General features: G+C 37.5%; 1 protein-coding gene across 5 annotated transcripts in view; it reads left to right on the forward strand.

Moving 5' to 3' along the window:
- Window positions 1–20,527, forward strand: part of ANKS1B (ankyrin repeat and sterile alpha motif domain containing 1B) — a gene marked incomplete at both ends in the record, with an annotated part of 478,018 nt that overhangs the window by 253,778 nt on the left and 203,713 nt on the right. For all 5 annotated transcript variants that reach the window (XM_080616729.1, XM_080616728.1, XM_080616730.1 and 2 more), the window contains one exon: window positions 20,037–20,135. In XM_080616729.1, the coding sequence (XP_080472855.1) occupies window positions 20,037–20,135 (99 nt within the window). The remainder of the gene's footprint in view (window positions 1–20,036; window positions 20,136–20,527) is intronic.

A 20,527-nucleotide genomic window follows, 5' to 3' on the forward strand; every position in this document is an offset into this window, starting at 1 on the left:
CTGGTCAGCTAAATGACTGTCTAGGCTGTATTGCTTTTTTTACTAGGTCTTCTTAAGCTCTCATGTAGACACAAAAATTTTGATGCCTCAATTTGGGCTAGAATCCATCCAGGGTTTACCAAAAGGAAGCACAAAGTATTTTTATTAAAGCTGTTTCTCCTCTCAGAATATCCAGCCCTGAGGCTTCAAGATCTTCTTTCTCATTCTAGTAAGGATTCTTAGTATAAAATCTGGGATAGGCCTGTCTGCCTGTCTGCTGGGTTCTGCTAAGTTAGCCTTTAGGTGAGGGTTTCTCTAGTTCTTCTGGAATATTTGGCCATCTGTATTTAAATGTTTCATACAAGGTTGTACATGCAAGGCACACAGACAGGACTTGAGGCTGTACACTTAGTAGACAATCCAAGCACCAGTATATGCAGTGGAATGTCCTTCCACTCACTTCTGCCATTCAGGTTAGTGACATCTAGAGTATATGGGCCTCTTTAGGAAGCTCACTCTGCAGTAGTCTGAGAGGAAGAGCTTGTCCAATGTACATATCAATGTATTGGGCTCAGTCTTACTCTCACTAAGAACAGATGGCCATATCCAGATATTGAAAGCCATTGCATATACAGTCACCAGTAAATTTCATGGTACATATCTGCGAGTATGGTACTTGAGGATTGGAATTAGTTCCATCTGTTCTACAAATATGTTAAATGTTAACGTTCAATGTTGTCTTGACCTAAAATCCTTCTTATCTCTTAGAAAATCTGACAATATGTAAAGGTCATTAAAAATCATAGAAACTTTAAAGGTTAAGGGAGGCAAAAATTATGGAGGTTTTTACTCCTTAGAGTGAAAACCTGAAGATTCAAAGGACAATCAATTGATAATTCTATTTACATTGTGAGTAAATAATGGAAAGCTTCACAATAGAAGGCAATGGTGGACTTAAAACTAGTGGCCTGTAGAAGGTTGCAGCTTATTCTTAGTTATTTCATATGGGAATACTTCTTAATAAAAAAAAAAATCATAAAAGAATTTTAAAAGGAGCACAGTATACAGTTGTTTATATTACTGCTTTAGGACAATATTGTCTGACAAGAAGCAATTAAATGAAATCTGGTAAATTAATCTCAAACAATGACAGACTTCCCTGACTAAGTTAAAGATCTTTGAAGGGCAAAGCAGTAGAGAAGAGCTTGATTACAGATAATTACAGTGTGGGATTCTGAAGGAGTTATCAGGTAAAGATTATGGGTACTAACAGATAACTGGAAATAAACATAAGATTCTTGAACATGTTATCTTTTATGAAGGAAGACTGGATGATATAAGAGAAACTTGGGTAGATATATGAAAAAGTATTAATGCAGATTAAAAACACTGAAAAAATTTAAAATAAAGAGAGAATACATCATGAAAGAATAGATAAATAACCAAAATAGAGGCAGGAAGAAAACTGGAGAGAAAATGACATTTCATTAAGTATGTGAGCAAAATAAACTTAGTAAAGGTTTTGTCAATATGCTGTAGCTAAAAGGGATATTAAGAAAGTTATGACCACTGCTAGAAGACAGAGAAAACTCAGTTTTAGCATAAAGAACAAAGTACAAGAATTAGTCAAATGCAGTGTTAAATGAAGGACACTGAGATATTGGGGGGGTGGGGGGGGGTGGGGAGAGAGAGTGCTATCATGCTGCAAGCAGATAAAAGAGTACTTGGTTAATTACAGTATCTGAATCATCTAGGTTAGGTGATGTTTGATGAAGAGTCTTAAGAAACTGAAGAGGAAATATGAGATCCTTTATTAATCATCTTTGAGAACTCCTAGAGAATTAATTATTAGAAGACAAATAAAATACAAATATACTATCAATATATATTTCTGATCACAGGATTGATCCTCAGCATAGATTTCCAGTGTCCTGACAAGCCTTTCACCTTACAACTGATGCCTTATTCAAAAAGGAAATGATTGGTGTTGCTGATAGCAACAGATAGTTACTGTCACCAGTACTGAGTCTGGTGGGGAGAAGATGGGGGAGTGAACTGAATGTCACAATGGGATGTAATGGGAAGAGAGTAAAGCTAAATGAAGTAACTGCCGTTCAGTATTTAAGAAAAACCAGTAAAGAAACAGATGTATTATAAAACACATTGTGCCTCTCATCACGTAGATGAGAAGCTTTCCTTCCATCAAAAGCAATTAAAAGTTCAACAAGGGAGACAAGGTTAATTTTGCCGGTAAAACTGCAGCTACCTTTTAATACCAGCACTGCCATGCAAGTAAGTCATTTCTGATACAGAATGTCTGACGGCCTCTAAATTTCCTCAGCACTTAAACTTTCCTTCTGTTTAGAGATCTTATTTCCTACATGTTGGGGAAAAAGTTTCCTTCTCCGCCAATACATTTTTGTGGTACCAACACCCCAGCATCAGTTTTAACCTTTGTAATAACAAAAGCTTTGAAATCCATAAAGCTTTTATCCATATGATGTCCATTCTGCTTGCTCATCACAACATGCTGTCCATTCTGCCTACTCAACGCGTGCACTCGAGCACACACGTGTACACAAACATACACAAATTCCACAAAAAACAAATTCATCAAGATGCTCCAAAATAAAGAATGTGGGAGTTACAGTACTTGCCAAACCTCAGTTCATCCCTCACATTCATATGCCTTAGGGTACAATTTTTAATCACAGGTTTCTCTACTAATTTTTTCCCTCCAAATCCTTCCTCATTCAGTGTACTGAGATCTGAGTATGCAGAAGCACATATTTCAAAGAACTAGCAGTTAAAAATAAAACTTTATTTTTCTAAAGTTACATGTCTTGATGATTTTACAACCTTAGCCCAATGGTTATTTAAAACAATTGTGGGACCTCTAAGCTCTTCTTATTCAGCAGTAATTCACAGTTGTCTAGTACTGTTAATCTGGAATATTAGAATTGTCTTATCACTCTAAAGTACTTATACATCCAAACAGGCTTCATGTTTGCATTTGGATTTTAGAAACTGGGTTATAAAGAGTTAGTTAGAAAAGATAAAAGAATAACACTTCAGATGGTAACTTTAGACAATTAAAAATTAATACATTCTGTTAGAAACACTTTTCTCATAATTTTTCAGCTGAACACTGTGCATCAGTGGTCACCTCCAAAAACTTTGCCTGAGTGTTTTACATGGGTCTAAGCACAGATTCAGTTCTAAGAAAGTTTGATGTTCTTGAATTTCAATGGGAAAAAAAAAAGGATACATTCTTCAACTGCTGAAAATAAGGTAAAGGCCCGATGCAGACAAAGTAAACTACCTTGTCTTGACTATGATTTTATTCCAAATAAAAATAACTAATTGAATTAACATAAGCTTTTATTAATTGTAAATACAATGTCACACAAAAAATTTCACACCTGGTCTCTAGTTTTGTTGCTAGTCCTCTCCTGACTGAAATATATTTTCAGGAAAACAGGCAATACAAATACTACTTTACTCCCCAACTAATTAACTTCTGTAGACTTTAAAACACTACATTAAACATTTCAAACATTTTATTCACTATGGAACATATTATATTCTGTATCTTTTGCTGTCCCTCATTAAGCTCCAATTACTGTGCATATGGGATAAAATCTCCATGCAACAATGCACTATATTTGTTTTAGACTGGTTAGTACTGATGAAACTGAGGGTATATACACTTGTTGTACATACAATGCATGACTTAGCTGAAATCTCATGTTTCAGATGTTTATTAGTGTTACATTATACAGTGTTTTATTGAATTAGTTGAAATTGAATTATTTAATAACTTCGCTGGTGGGAACAGCAATAGGTTAAATTTGCGAGATGTACCATCCCTGCTCTAGTTTGTGTTGAACATCTTTGAGTGTATGATAATTCTTTGAAAGCTTTTTGATCCAAAGACTAGATCTAGATGGAAGTTTAGAAATATAAAAGCCAAAGTATTTGCCCAGGTGGCAGATGTGGAGGGATAAGGTTGCTGTGGATACAAGTGCTAACAGTCAGTTTAAATATTAAAAACTGTAATATCATGAATAAAGGTATGCTGGATAAACCCCTATCAAATGACCTTTCCAATATAAATCCTAAACAGTATTTTCTCTGACTGCCTGGTTAGCAGCCATGAATTGGTAAAGAGTGGCCCTCTGTGCACAACCCCCCTTTGCAATTAGGAAGAGGGTTGGAAAAATCTGCATCTTATTCACTGGAATCTTGCAGCTCATGTTAAAAACAAATACATGCACAGCTGGTTACAGCTCTTAAAATCTCAGAAATGATTGATAGATTCAGTAGTCACACTATTTAACAGCTTTTCAGTGCTTCAGGTCTGATCTCTCCAAACAACTCCCCCTTTAATCACATAGAAAGCCCAATTCTTGAAGTAAGTTAAGATGGCATTTATAAAGTAATAATAGCTGCTATACTGCATTAGGATAAAAGATTGCACAATACTGAGTTAGTTTTTAGGCTTGATCCATTTTTAAATATAGTATGAATATTATAGCTCTATTAGCTTCTCTGAACTCCGAAGGCATCCCTCTTGTTGCCAGAACGGAATTATAAATTGACAATGCAAGTTATTTTATTTCATTTTCCATCTCTCTTGGAATTTGAAAATGTGTCTTTTCTGTCCATGAACTTCTTATTTCCTAATGTTCTGATTTTTTAAGTACTTGTTTTATTGCCTGTAGAAATAGTAGATCTTCACTTTCTGTCCAGAAAAATCACTTCATGCAGCAGGAGTGGAATATTACGCTAAATAACCCAGACACAGACAAATCTTTGATTCCTTGTAACATCAGGCTTTTTGTCAGCAAATTCTGTTGTTCCTGCTTGTATTGTTTGATTTCTCTGTCTCATAGCTCTTTTATGTATATAATAGCATTTTGCTTCATGCATGTATGTGTTTAAAATGCATGCTGATTTCCTTCCTTCTTGAACAATAAAAAATGGAGACCTACGGAAAGAGAAAATAAACACTAGCTAGCATGTGCAAGAAGAAGCCTGGTCTATGGAGAATGCATAGGACAATTATCTGCTTGTGTCTGTTCTTTGATAGTACAGTTTTCTAAGTACCTGTAGCTGGAAAGCACAGTTTCTCATTTGGGAGTCAGAGGTAGCCAGATTGCTTGAGGAATCCATTGGGTATCTTCTGTTAATTTCTGAATAAATTCAGTGGCAAGGATTGGACTTAAACTAAAAATAGTGCAGAAAACCAAAACAAGTATTTAATACTCATTAATATCTTTATGTCCCAAACCAAATGAATCAGGAACATTTTCTGTGCATGAGCTAGCTATATGTAATTTATCGTTACTTTGATCTTCAAGTCATGCATTTTATTGCTTCTCATGGCAGAAACTGTTTCTTAGGATTCTTCTTGTCTCTCCTGTATCTACTCAGGTACCACTATTCCTTTCTTTTTAGTCCTGAAATTCAATGTGACTGTCCATCTCTCCCCAAATGCATTTGTGTTTCTGAGCTCTCTCCGTGCCTCACCGTCCCTGCAGGCTGGTCTTTTCTTCTTCTCCCCATGTCTCCTTTTCTCCATTTACTCTTTCCTCAGTTTACTGACTTAAAACATTTTAGGGAGTCCTGAAAAAAAGCAGAGGGACATTTAACATGATAGTCTTCACAGAGGTACTCTTGTCGCTCTTTGGGAGGTGCCAAGTGAGAGCTAGTTTGTTTGGCTGGGCTTAAGCTGACTCCTTGCAGAAAGTTGTCTCTCCAGTATGCTTTGCAGTACTGTATTATTCAGATTTTTCCATTTTCCAGTGTGTCTCAGGCTTTTGATTTACCTGGACAGCTAGCTTCAAGTTACCATGTTTTTTTCTGATAAAAGTGATGCACTGAAAACCCTTTGATACACAAGTGCAAGAGAAGGAGCAGAACTGGATTTGCTAAAGTGTGAATGCTCACAGCTGAAACAGAATTTGACTACAGTTTTCCTTTGAATACATATGTACATAGATACTAAGTGCTTATTGAAATGGAAGAGAACAATCGCTGCATTTAGGCACCGAGAACTAATACATTTTTTATTATTATTCTAATTAGTCCTACATTAACTCTTTATCTGTACAATGGGTATAAAAATGCCGCCTTGCCTTGAAGAAATTTTATAAAACATATTAATTCCTGTTTTGGAGCTGTCTAATATTATATCACATCTAAAAAAGTCTGAAGTGAGTCATTCTTACTGATGAGGTCTTCAATGGAAAACTATATATAAGACATGGACCTACACAAAGCATGATAAAGACTAAAAAAAGAAATACCAGATATCTTATTTTGTAAGCACCATCCATCCTGCTGCACTGAAATAATGGATTATGCAGAAATGTAATTATACTGCACGTATGATGCCATGTAGAATATGGATCCTGGGTTGTAGGGTGATTAGCCAGTGCTGAGCAGTCTTCATTCTGGCATTTTGTAGCTTTGTGACTTTGCAACATTCCTTTAACATGTAATGGGGATCAACAGCTCATATTTTCTCTGGTTTGTTCATTTCCATAACTTTTCCTTTTAAGAAGGTGTACCAAAATCTAGAAATTATATCCTAGAATCATAGAATCAATTAGGTTGAAAAAGACCTTTAAGATCAAGTTCAACCATTACCCCAGTACTGCCACTGAACCATGTCACTAAGAGCCTCACCTGCAGGTTTTTTTTTTAACAGTCTCCCACAATCTTGTGTCACTGGATCAGAAGCATAGTTTTATTAGCTGGTTTGTCGGTAGCACTGGTCTATTTTGGACCTGATATTAGAGGCAGAAGAAGCTCACAACTGCTCACCACGACCCTTAAGAGAATTTATCACAAAATTAATTTAGAAAAAGCTTGCTCACAATAAATCTTCACAGTATCAGTAAAAGAACTGCTTGAATTTGAAGGGAGGAGGCCCCTAAATGTTAGATGTCAAACAGAATATCCTTGTATAGGAAAAGGATTAGTGGTAAAACTCGTCACAGTAGCATCAGGAAAAAGAGTGCCAGACAAGGTGGACTGACTTGCATGAAGGCTTTCCCATGACTGAGGGAAATGGTGTACTAGAGTGTCAGCTTAATGAACTCTGACAGTACATATCCCAACATGCAGGCTTGGAAAATCAACTGTGTAGCAACAGTGCGTAATCCTTCCATAGTATTTTGGGACTGGATCAGTCTGCGTATGAGCAGTACTACCCTAAGAATATATCAACTTGTACTCTCATTAATTTTGACCTTGTTAATTCAGATTATTAAGAAAATGCATTATGTTTATGGGAATAATCAACACCTTGGCCAAAAAACCAGAACAAGTTTACCTTTATACAGAAGATTATTGAAACCATATCCTATTTACTTGGCAAAACGCATAGTTCAAAGTGCTGTATAACTATGCTAGAACTGTCTGTATGAGATCGATACGTGACTTTAAATTTCACAGCTAATACTTGCTTTGGCTGCAGACAAGTTACATCGTTCAATTTCTGAGAACACCCTTCTTCAAATGCATGGATTTTTTTTCTTATATTCACTGGTAATAAAAGATTATGCCTGCCATTATATATGCAAGTGATTTATGGATTGCTATAAAAATGCCATCTTGTGTGAGTATTTGTAACATCTAAGAAGTCAGTTACAGGTAGAAAACACAGAACTGTGATAGTCTACTGCTTTTGTGTTGTATCAGAGATAAATGATAAAAGAATATTTGCAAAAGAGTAAAAAATGTGTAAATAAAGCAGAGAATGTGAACAAAAAGAAAAGGTCGCAGTATTAGAACTATATCAGAATACAATATGGAGATTTGGAAGAAGTTTCACAAGGAGAAAAAACAGATACGAAGGGAAGAAGGGAACAGAAAGTAGTTTAATTTCTGTCTTACACAGCCAGGAATCTGATTTTGCATTTGTTTGTTTATTTATTGGATGTGTTTGTTTATTTTTACATTTCAGAACTACAAATATTGTTGCTTAATGACAAGATACTTAAAAATTGTAAGCAAACTATTTTGATGTCTATGGTAATTAATATTTTTATGAGATCCAGTCAATAGCTACACAGGTTATTTTAATACATTCTGGTTGACAGTCACTGTATTATTGGTGACATAGCTAGACTATGCTACATGAAATGCTGCTGTTTAGTATTAAAAATATGTTGTCATGGCTTGACAATGTGATATTAAAAAATGTCGTGATCAGTGAATCACTCCACAGTGCATTTTTTTGCGTATCAGTGGCTACCCAGTTGTTTTCCAAAATGGAACATTTGATTTTTAGATAAAGTTAGCAGGAACAGAATGTCTTTCCCTCTTTTCCCTCTTTGGACTCATTGGTCAGTTACACATTGTTCAAGTGTTTTAGGGATCAGTAAAGGACAGTGAAGCATCCTTTTTATGCACAGAAGGGATGCCATCCAGAGGGACCTTGACAGGCTCTTGAGAAGTGGGCATGTGTGAACATCATGCAGTTTAACAAGGCCAAGTGCAAGGTCCTGCACCTGGGTCAGGGCAATCTCCAATATCAGTACAGACTCGGTAACGAAATTATTAGGAGCAGCCCTGCAGAGAAGGACTTGGGGACACTGGTGGATGAACCAGCAATGTGCACTGCAGCTCAGAAGGCAGTCATACTCTGTGCTGCATTAAAGGAAGTGTGGCCAGCAGGTCAAGGGAGGTGATTACTGCACTTAGTGAGACCTCACCTAGAGTACCACATACAGCTTTGGGAACACCAGCACAAGGAAGACATGGATTTCTCAGAGCGGAAGAGGACCATGAAAGTTTCTGTAACACCTCTCCTAGTAGGAAAAGCTGAGATAATTTGAGATGTTCAACCTGAAGAAAAGAAGGCTGCAATGAGACTTTATTGCAGCCTTCCAATATATATAAAGGGGCCTTATAGGAAAGAGGAGAGAGACTTTTTACCAAGGCTCATTGGGACAGGACAAGCGGGAATGGCTTTAAGCTAAAAGAGGGTGAATTCATAATGGACATAGGGGAGAACTATTTTTATGATGAAGGTGGTGGGACACTGAACAGGACTGCCCAAAGAAGTTGTGGATGACATCCCTGAAAGTGTTCAAGGCCAAGTCTGATGTTTTTTTTGCAACACAAATGATGTCCCTGCCTATGGCAGGGAGGTTGGGCTAGATATTCTTTGAAGATCCCTTCTGACCCAAACCATTCTGTCATTCTGATTCTATAAAATAAGTTAGGTTGAAAAAGATCTTTAAGATTATTGAGTCCAACCTTTAACCTAGCACTGCCAAGTCCACTACTGAACTGTGTGCCAATGCTGAGTACAGTGCTGTGTCCCTAAGTGCCACATCTGCATGTCTTTTAAATACCTCCAGGGATAGTGACTCAGCCACTTCCCTCTTCCAGTGCTTTCCAACCTATTCAGTGAATAAATTGTTCCTAATATCCTGTCTAAACCTACCCTGGTGCAACTTGAGGCCATTTCTTCTTGTCCTATTGCTTGTTATTTAGGAAAAGAGACCAATACCCACCTGGCTAGAGCCTCCTTTCAGGTAGTTGTAGAGAGCGATAAGGTCCCCCCAAGCCTTCTCTTCTCCGGACTAAACAATGCCAGTTTCATCAGCCATTCCACATAACACTTGTGCTCTAGACTCTTCACCAGCTTTGTTGCTCTTTTCTGGAGCCTCTCCAGCAACTCAATGTCTTTCTGGTAGTGAGAGGCTCAGAACTGAGCACAGGATTCAAGGTGCCACCTCACCAGTGCTGGGTACAGGGGGATGATTCTAAGTATCCTTTCTTCCATCTGCTCTGCAGGTTTGGGCCTGTTATCATAATACAGTTTTGAAGGGACTGTTCTTATTTTGATTCTTGTGGAGTATATCATCCCAAAGTTAATTTGCAAGAAGTCTTCTGCCTTCTCTGCAACACATAAAAAGAAATAAGCTCTGCAGTGCAGGGATGATTTGCTGCAATCTAGAAAAGGGATGGTAAATTAGCTTACTCCAAATTCTAAAGATCAGCTGAGTTTTATGTATCCACTGAAATCTATGACGGATTTGTATTTAGCAAAACCAGGACTGAGCACATCCAGCACTCAGTCTGTAGTGTGGTTAAAGTCCATCTGCATCACTTTAAATTAGCACAAGTCAGAGTGAAAAAAATTAAGAGAGACAAATTATTTATATATTTTGCTTTTCTGGGCAGTTTTAACTGCTAGCAGAGACAATGTGAGCCACAGAGTTAGAGAAACCTTTGATCTCATCTAGTATGGTCATACCAATTATTCTTGTGAACTACAGCCTTGATTTGGATTCTCTAGCATGTTTTGAGGAGCAGTGTTTGCTTAGTGCTGAACATAGGCTTCATGGTGCAAACCAGACATTCTTGGAGTCACTACATGTGAAGTGAAATGCATCCTGATATGATGCTGTTGTCCATGCATGGCAGGATGACCAATGGAACAATAATTAATCCTGCTTTATGAGAATAGGGAAACACATCTTCTTCATCTTTACTGGAGAACAATAGCACCATGTAGTGACATAAAGCGCATGGGATCACATCACAGCGATCTGCTGGTTGCCGTGGTGACGGGAGTGGGCCCGCAAAGCCAGGCGCCTGGCTGCTGAATTGGAAGGGATAAGAAAAACACAGCCCACTTCCCATGCAAAATGAATTACAAGAACAAGCAAAGGAAGAAAAGAAAATTGTCAACCCTTAATCAAATGTTCTCTTATTTTTAGAAAGGGTTTGAATAAAATGGAGGCCATCTCCATTTATCTCTTGGGCTTCAGGGATCTGGCTAGTAATATCTCTGTATATACCATGAAAATAAATGACACAGTTTGTTCAAGACAAATCACATGTAACAGAAATCTCATCTATGTGCAGTGGGCGATGACAATACCATATTCAACCCTGCTATTCGTTGTGCCTGCCTTACGAAACAAAATATGTAGGAATATGTTAAAATGGGTCTCACAAAAACAGCTGTATTTAGCAGGCAAGCCTATGTATTTTCTCTGCACCTTTTTAATTTTCACCTATAGAAAGTTAGTATATCACAGTTCCTTATTAACTTGTAAAGCTCTCTTGCCTTTTACTCTTGCTTCAGCACTACAGATCAAAAGCAGCATGGTGGAAAGTGAAACGAATTTAAACATAGCAAATCAGTGACGCATAAAAAACACTGTTAGTTCCTGTATCTGCCATTTTCAGGAGCTGCCTTATATTTCATTCCATTTAGCAGTATTAAGCAAAACAGCAAGTTCAGTTGACCTAACAGCCTCCAATTAGTAGCAGCTAGGTTCTGAAAATGGTTTGGGCACCTGAAATTTAGGCAGTGTCTTCATTTTGCAGCACACAGAGTGAACTCAGAACAGCCAGGTGTGGCCTCCAAGATCATATTACAAATGCAGTTAGGTCAAGAAATGGTGAGCATCAAGCCATGCTTGACTCCAGAGTTCCTGTGTCTGGGAGAGGGATCGCTACAATTGAATTAGGCACACAAAGCTTAATAGGAAGAGAAAGGCAGGTAAGAAAGGGGGTTGCAATGCTAAGCAAAGGAAGCCCGTAAGTTGCTTCAAAGCAGGAGTTGCATCTGAAGGTTATGCATCCCTTTGCAGCCCTGCATTAGACACTATTTGGAGGCTGGATTGCAAAGTCTTGATGTGCAAGTCATCCCTTTAGATGACGACAGCTGGCTCACTGTTTTCTTCCAAATTACAGTATGCACCAGTAGCATGAGTCTATAGCTCACAAGTTCGGATACTTGGTTGAAAGAAACAGAAAGTTCTGAATTTTTAGCTTTTTATCTGCTTTTATATTTGGCAAAATAAACCAGAAACACTTCTAGCAACAGCACAAGATTAATTTACCACAGCCAGCTGTCACTGGTCTAAAGGGTAATACTCCTTTCTGGCTTACTCGCTAAACTTCACACCAATTTAGTTTCAGCAGGACAAGTGAAAGATTCCTTCTCAGTCCCAGAGTGCCCTTTCCTATCAGTTGTTGCATAGCTTGTGCTCTTAGGAAACCCAAGTTTGAGAAAGACACATGCATTCGATCTCCTGCCTTCTGTATGAATACACTGATAGCTGGGCTCTGCTATGACAAAAAATAAAGCCATTCTTCCCCTTCTGTTTTTCAAGAAAGAAAGCAGCTGCCGATTTTAAGAAATTTTTAAGAAAGAGCAGCTGCCAATTCATGCTGTTGCTCCTGTGTTTCTGCCTTGAGCATGCTCTGAGACTCTACCAGATCAAGCTCTGATGGTATCTAAGAGGAGATGCCAGTTTTCTAGACTCAACTGAAAGGACTGACGTGGTTTCCAGGATGGTGTGCCTGCTCAGAACAGAGAGATTGAACACCAGGCAGCCTAAAGGTAAAGCTGCTGATGTAAGCGGGGTTCAACATCAGACAGGAGATGAGCAAGTGCTTCCAAGACCTCAGTCATAACTTTAGGGTCTAAGTGTGTGAAAGCTTACATATTTTCTTGAGCATGTGTTTTGCCTGCTGCTATTTTACAGAACATTCCTGTGAATAACCTGTTTTTAAGACATGGGTACTGCCCAGAATTTTACAGTCAAAACCTCTGCATTTTGTACTGTCCAGGCTGATTTGGGTGGCTCAAATTTTAAACACGGCTAAGGTTGATAAAAATGTGAGGAAGGAAACATTTTTGTGAGGGAGGTAAACTGAGTTTTTACATTTGATACAAAACCACCAGTGGTACCTCCAAGGTTAAACAGAACTCCACGTTACATGCAGAACAGGTATTCAGCATTTCTGTTATGCTTGAAAATGCCATGTTTGGCACTTCCTGTACTCCCCAAAGTTGCACACTTATTGGAGAAAGGAATATTTTTCTGAGAATTTACAAATCTGTTAATTAGCTCACAGTAATATTGATTTTAAAGTGGGTCCTCTGAAAAATTTAGCATCTAGGCTAATTAGCATTTATCTCAAGTAATCTGAATAATGGTACAATAAAGACTCTCTGGAATTTTCATTACTCAAATGAAGTGAAATTATCTTCACAACATATGTTCAAGACGTTAGGATGTAATTTAGGTAAGTATTAATAATTATTTTATTGAATTGTTATGACTAAATAGGCAGACACAGTTGGGTCAACTGTGTGAGTAATTAAGTGGGCCAAGTGCAACATCAGAGGTAATATTTTCAATTGCCACCTTATCTGTACAGGTAATTCGCGTGTGACAGTTGTGTTGGTTGTAATGAATCAGTGTTACAAGGAGAAGGAGGTAAAAATAGCAGAAATTCTTCGTACAAGGATCCTTGTCCCAGCTATTGGTATTGTTTAATTATCATTGCACTTTAATTAACTATTACTGTTGTGTGAAAGGTCTGTGACTATATATTCATTTGAATATGAATATTTGAAAAGCTTTTGATGGCACTATTACTTCAGGTTCACTTCTGGAAGAGCTGAATGTGAACCAAAGAGGGGTCTTTCTTTAAAACTCAGGTAAAGTGGGACTCAGATCTGTTGAGACATCACCTTCTATATGCATAGTTTGCAAATAAGGCTCTGAATTCCTATCACCACACTCATTATCAATGAGTGAAATGGCCTTTTTTAGTTAACATTTCAGTAGTAGTTTATTATTGTTTCCTGACAAAATTACAGTAATATGGAAAACTGTCTTCCAGTTTTCTTTTTGTTTTTGTGAAGGTTTTAATTGCTAAGAAAGTCATAAAGAATGACAATAGAGCAAGTTGAGGATTGAGAATGAGTATCAGTAATGTAAAAGCAAATTAATTTTGGAAGAACATTATCAAAGGATTGTTTTGCAACATGCTCAGTCCTTTAGTCCTAACCTTTTATAATCAATCTCTTAAGGCAAAATTTCATGCTTCTAACATATTCTTGTCAGGTTTTAGGTGAAATAACAATTTCTGCAGTATCTCCAGGAATCTGATAAATTTTTCTGACCTGAAAGTACAAGTTAGGCATTTCACTCAATAATCGTTCCTACAGATCTTGTTTTCATGTTAGCAGTGGCAGTTTTAGTGAGACGCAACCTTTTCACTCATGGTGAATCTTGCTAAATTCTTTTTGCCAGTTCTTGTCTGGAAATGAAACATGTAACACATTGCCTGAAATTTTTGCGCTAATAAGAGGCAGTATTCATTATTGAAAGCTACATTTCTCTAGTAATTTCTTGCAAATCTCTAAGAAATAAACTCTTTTACCTTGTTGAAAAGCTATGTTGTGATGAAAATGTATAAACCTTCTGACATATGATTTAGACAATAAAAAAGAAAAGTCCTGGATACTCAGTGTGTCCGTAACTACATTGTGAGATGTCACTAATTTGTTTCCAGCCAGACGACAGTTTAGATACCAGCTCTTTCAAGGGGATGTGGTTTGAAAGGATATTAGGATTAGGTGGGTGAGAAGCAAAGCAATTCAGACTGAGGAGGGGACTGTTTTTCAGCGAGCTGTTGAGGATGTGCTTCACAACAGTCCCTTTTCCCGTTGGTACCAGATGCCTGCTCCCTTCCTTCCCAGTTATGCAACTGGGGTGGAAGGGGTAAAAAGGCATACAGCTCTTTAGTGCTGTTGGTCTCAGTTTTCTATCTCTGACTTCAGTCTCCAAGCATGTATAATAGAAGAATTCCCATCTGCTCCTGCCCTGCTCCCACCTCTCTTATCTGGGTGGCAGGAATGAACATGCTCTTGGATACTCCAGCTAAGTGTGCCACCTCCAGTATTATCTTTTTTCCTTTCTGTGGCAAATCATATTTCCAAAGCCTTGTAAGCCCAAGTATGAGGACTGTTGCCCCCACTCCATTCAGCCCCTCATTCTGTGCAGTGTCAAGTCTTGGTCATCTAGGGTAAGATTCAGTGCAGTACATGTTGCTAGAGATATTAGCAAGGCACTTTGAACACCCATTAGGCCTTGCCTGTGATATGGATACACCACGATCTTACCCATTGCTATGAGTTAGGTGCCATCTGTACCAGCTTTTCAGAGTTCCTACTGATCTTATCTTATTATGTTGATGGTGCAGCCCACTACTACATGGGTGGCTGGGAGAGGGCAAAGGAGAGCATCAAGTGCTCCCCACTTAATAGGACTGATGCAAGCACCAGTGCTGCCCCACCAACAGCGTACTAAGAAGTCATCTTTCCTTAACCCACACTAACCCTGTTCTTGGGTAAACCAATTTCCAGTACACCAAAAGCATAAAAAAATTATGGAATTTGCTGCCAGCTCCAGTAGCACTTGTCACCTTCAGCTGAACTTGGTCTCAATAATGGCTATACAGCAAATGAATTCCACTCAACCTCATAAGTAGCAGCTCTTAACACAGCTTTAGTGTCAGATCTACTACTTTTCCTCTTCTAGCTGATATAGCTGATTTAGTTGGCGTTGCCAGCCTATAGTCAGAACTCTTCTAAATCTTGCACAACAGGTTTTTCTTTTGTAAGCAGGAAAAAAGCCTTAAATTCAAAATTAACTTGTTCTTTCTCTCTTTTTCCCGTCAGTTTTTACTTCATTTACATAAAGTAGTGTATATGCATTTACCTACCTGTTGAGGTTTGTTCCCAGAACTTCACAATGAAAGTCTATGAAATGTGTCTCCCACCTTTATCAGGTTTTCAATCTATCAGCCAAGTTGAAGAACAATAAGACCAAAAAGCATATGCAGGTAGTTTCTTCCCTGCAGCCCATCTCTTCCAACTTCAGTAGCTGAATTTTCAGATAAGTGTAGTCTATCTGCCAGCTGTTTTAAAGCCCCTGTACCATTTTACTTAAGCAGCAGAACCAGACGCTGGGTAATACGTGAAGGAAGAGTGAAAACAGAGGTACAAAAGAAGAGCAATGAGAAATATCCAATCATGCCTTCCATCCCAATACGTTCTTCTGATAACCATGTTTTATTGTCTTCAGGGACTAAGTGTTTCTGTTCCTGCAAGATATAAAATAGGTATCGGTCTTTTTTTTTTTTTTTTTTTTTTTTTTTTTTTTAGGAATCTTGAAAGTTTGCTGTCTTTTGATAGTAAATGAAGTTGTCTACAAGTTTATCGATCTTTTAAATTGGATTTTAGAGACTCTTTGAGCTGTTTAATATATTGAAGTTAGTCTGGTTTTAATAAAACCAGTAATTTTTGTTTTGCTATAAATCCAACATATTCCAATTTAAATTATTTTCTAAAGATTCTTTATACAAATATTTGTACTTATATACATTTGGAATATGGCATAAAGGTCTAATCCAGCATTTTGAGGAAAGTCCATATTAACTTCAGGTGTAGAGTGCCAGAGATGATTTTGTGTGGAACAACCCAAATAAATGCCAGTGAAATCTTTATCTCATAGTGTACCATTATGTTTTGTTCTGAACTTATTTATAGGAACTATCTCAGATTTTGGCAAAATTTCTTAGGTTTTTAAATTGTGTTGTTTTTCATATGCCTCCAGTCTCCCATATGCAGAGTCGTTTTTCTTTCCTTCTTGAGCCCAACTGTTCTGTGAAACCACTGCCTTCTTACTCAGAAGATTGGCTTCCTCTATGTGCTTACAGTGAAAAAGATGATATTCCTGAGAGCTGTGCAGATCAAGGCCGGGGGGGGGGAGAGGGGTGGGCAGTCAGCTATACTTTTTCCTAACTGGAACTTTAGAATCAGGATCCTTCCAATTCATAAGTAAGACTAAATGTTATGCATTAACAGGACAGGAATTTCAACAGTGTAAGCTGAAGGGAATGAGATCTGAATCTCTCCTAGTGTAAGAAATTTTGATATATTCTTATTGCTTTAATTCTGAGAAGTTTTCCTTCCAAGTTTTCCTATAGACTTAAGAAACTGCAATATCACAAAGCTTCTTATATTTTTATTACATAATGAAAGCATAATAACGCCAGCAGAGATTGCTGTCCTATATTTCCTGTTATAAGTACCTGTTTTGTATATAAGCATATCAAAGTTAAATCTTAGAACTCAGATTCTCTAGGTGTCTATCAGAATAATTTCTTTTTGGTGAATGTTTCAGCTAATGTAGCTCAGCTATTTTTAAGGCTAAAATGATGTGAAAAGACTCTTGCATTCATATTCATTTTAATTCCACTTACCATGTCATCTCTGTAAAGTTAATAAAGGTTAAATTAGGACCAATTTATAATAAATGTGTGCATGGCAGCTAAGAGCAGAGAGAGAATTTCTCCTCTCCTCTTGTCTCTTATCAGCCACAGAAGGAAGTTAGGTTTTCCTCACTCTTAACATAGGAGACTATGGAATGAGACTGGAGGAGTGCAAGAGTAATCAGGAAAAAAAAAAAAAAGTTCTGGGATTAAGGAGAGAATGGGAGTAGACACCAGGGAAATAGAAATATGGGGGACTGCTTTTTACTCTTCACAGGTATGTCTGCAAAGCAGACAGCAGCTTTCTACTACTGTCAGTTTAGTCCTCTATGTTAAGCAATAGTGGATAATTCTGAGTATCTAAACTTTCCTGGTTTGCTATTGTGAAAAGATGAAAATCTGGTTTGACTCCATGGCAGGAGACAATGAAGTCTTATTCTACAGGAGAGATGAGTGTCTGCTACTGTTGACACTAATGGTCATACACAACAGAAGCTCCAGAACCTGAGCACATTGAAAAATCAGGTTGTTGCCTTCTTAGTCTGAGGACAAGGAGGCCACATGAATTCCAGGCTTTTTAAATTTTTAAATATTTGATTTTGTAGTGTTGACATACTTTAAGAAAAAATATATGATACCAGTTGCAAAGAAACAAAAGGTACAAGCTAACATATAATGAAAAATAATAATAATGAATTAATAAAATAATGCTTTCTCTGCTGTTCAGCATCTATGTGTGAATAGATGGGATTTTTCCTGTGCCTAAGTATTAATTGGATTAGGTTTTAAACATTGCAGTATTTGAAGCTGGATGCCAAGGTTACTGACACACAGTAAACAATGTGTAGTAGCTCAGAGATGAGTACTCCATGATTGTACATAAACATCATGCAGCGATGACAGGTGAAATATGAAAAACAGTGAAATGAAGTGAAAGCAATAGCTGTAAACAGAATATCTGCATTTATTAAAATGAATGAAAATTCACAGCCTTTGTTTTGGACTGGATCCTCAGTTGGCTCTGTTTCCTTAAAGCCATTTATGCTCGCTATTTTCAGCAGCTGGAGAATCCAGCCCAAAATGGAAGTTTTCTTCCCCAGTTCTTCCCATGAGTTTAGAGCCTCCTTTAGGTTTCTCCTGAAGGAGAAAGGAAGAAAGGGGAAATTATATCTTGTATGTGTTTACCAGGGAGATGAAGCGGGTGTTAACCCCACCTAATCACTATCGCTGTTTGCACAGCCTGTGCTGCATGCACTCTGTCGCCATGTAATCTACTTAAATCTGCATGATTGCAGAGTTTCTCCCTTTAGAGCAGGTCTCTGCCTGCTTCTGTTCTGAATGTTGCACGCAAAGTTTTTTACGGTATGATTTGCAGACTTGAGTCTTAAATCATACCACTTACTGTGAAATATAATTTTAAATGTAATAGCTTTGCAAAGTTTCCATGATTGCCTTAAAAAGACATCCCCTGGATTTTGCAGGATACTCTGCAGAGTAGCACTTGAGAGTCCTCAAGAGTACATCTGTAAACTAATCAGTCCATCTGAAAAGAGTGAAGATTTAGCAGCTGAACAGGGTGAAGTATTGCATATTTGAGTGTGCTTTTTGAAATAAAGCTATGTAGCTGTGGGACACAAGATTTGATATTCAGAAAGAATTCATATCCATTATTAAGCCCTGATTCAGCAAAGTATCTAAGCATGTTCTGTTATGCACCTATTAGCTTTTCATTTTTGCTGCTGCTTAAGAGCTCTACTGAGTCAGAAGCAGCAAGACTAATGGAAAGGTGGAGATGAAGTTTTTATGGGTTTGCTCACATAAATCCTGTTTCATGATGTTAAATGAGTACAAATAATAATTCTTGTTTCTAGCCAATTAGTGTCATAAGACTCCAACAGGGGTAAGAGTTCAAGGCAGGTCATCTCTTTTTTTGCAGGTTTTGTTTGCAACTGCAATAGTTAGAAGCTTTTAAAAATAAAATAAATGTTTTTAAAAGCTGAAGTTTAGTCTGAACTGAGGCAGTCCAAAAAAAGGAATACAAGATTGCCAGCCTACTTTGAACAATCTTGATTTGATCCCTGGCTGCAATTTTTTTTGAGCTACCGTTGTGCCTCCTGTGATTCCAAATAGTCACTGCTATCAAATAGTCACAGCTAATCAAATACCTTAGCTTTCAAATGCTCAACTTACTATCTAGGTGGTGTCACACTCTTTGAACTTAGGATATTATCGTATTTGTGTAGCTGTAAGTCCTCTCCCTAGTGCTAGCAACTCCAAAGAATAAAGGCTTGAGTTGTGGAGGCCTATTTTATGGACTTTTGGGGCAATTATTTTGTGTATGCTTTGAACAGATAAAGTATTTCAGCTGTTTGCATGTTAGGAATTATTTAATCTGCCCACAAGCAGGATGATAAGAACAGTGATAGGGGAATGGGGACAGTATGGGGTGTGTTGATACCACTCTTTTTACTATTTTTCGAACGAGGAACTAAATAATTTTATCCTCATCCACTCTGCTCATTTTATTCTGTGTTAATTATTTTCCAGTCTGGAGAAAAATAACAATCATATATAGCTGGGTGAGAAAGGAGGGGAATTGAAAAATAGAGTTTCTGAACGTTTCTGTAGTCATGTCCTTGGTTCCAGTCAAGTGAAAGAAGATTCGTATCTGGTATATAGCTTGAGTGAAAGCTACAGTTTCTCCACTGCAGTGCTGCCAGCAGTAGAGTAATTGTCCATGAGTTCAAGCACCTTCCACCATATTTTTGTCATTGTGAAAATGAATGCAGTCATCAGTAATTTATGATTCTTGTCAGATAGTGTAAGTTAAGCAAAGTGTTCTTTCTCAAATACAACAGAAGGGCTTGTTTCAGGCTACTGAAGACATCTGTTGTTTTTTCATTTGTATTCCACCTTTTTTTTTCTTTTTTTTCCCCCATTTTTAGGGAAGCAACGTAATGGAGGACCAGGATCTCTTGGAAATAGGAATCCTTAACTCTGGGCACAGACAGAGAATACTGCAAGCAATCCAGCTTCTCCCAAAGGTATAGTTTCTGTTATTATCCAAGTGAGGGATCTAACACCTACAGCTTTCACATTATTTAAAACACTTTTTCGAACAGATATAAAGATAATGCTCTACTGCTTTTGTAGACATGATTTTGCATATGCAAATGTGACATAAAGTAATGTCATTGCATTGGACTCACTTTGTACAGATGTATTTGGCAAAGGAAAGGAGAGTAAAATTTGTAATTTGAAGTGATGGCTATTTAGAATTTATTTTATTTATTTTTGGCTTTTTGATCTGTTTATAGACTGTCATTACGTATGTGCAAATAAGGCTGTCAATGAATTCCAAGTTGTTTATCTTTGCATAGCAGTTGGCCTGGAAATACTTTGCCCCTTAAGTATACTTTAAAACCATGGATGAAAC

Source organism: Psittacula echo (genome assembly GCF_963264785.1).
Source record: "Psittacula echo genome assembly, chromosome: 1".
Taxonomy (NCBI): Eukaryota; Metazoa; Chordata; class Aves; order Psittaciformes; family Psittacidae; genus Psittacula; species Psittacula echo.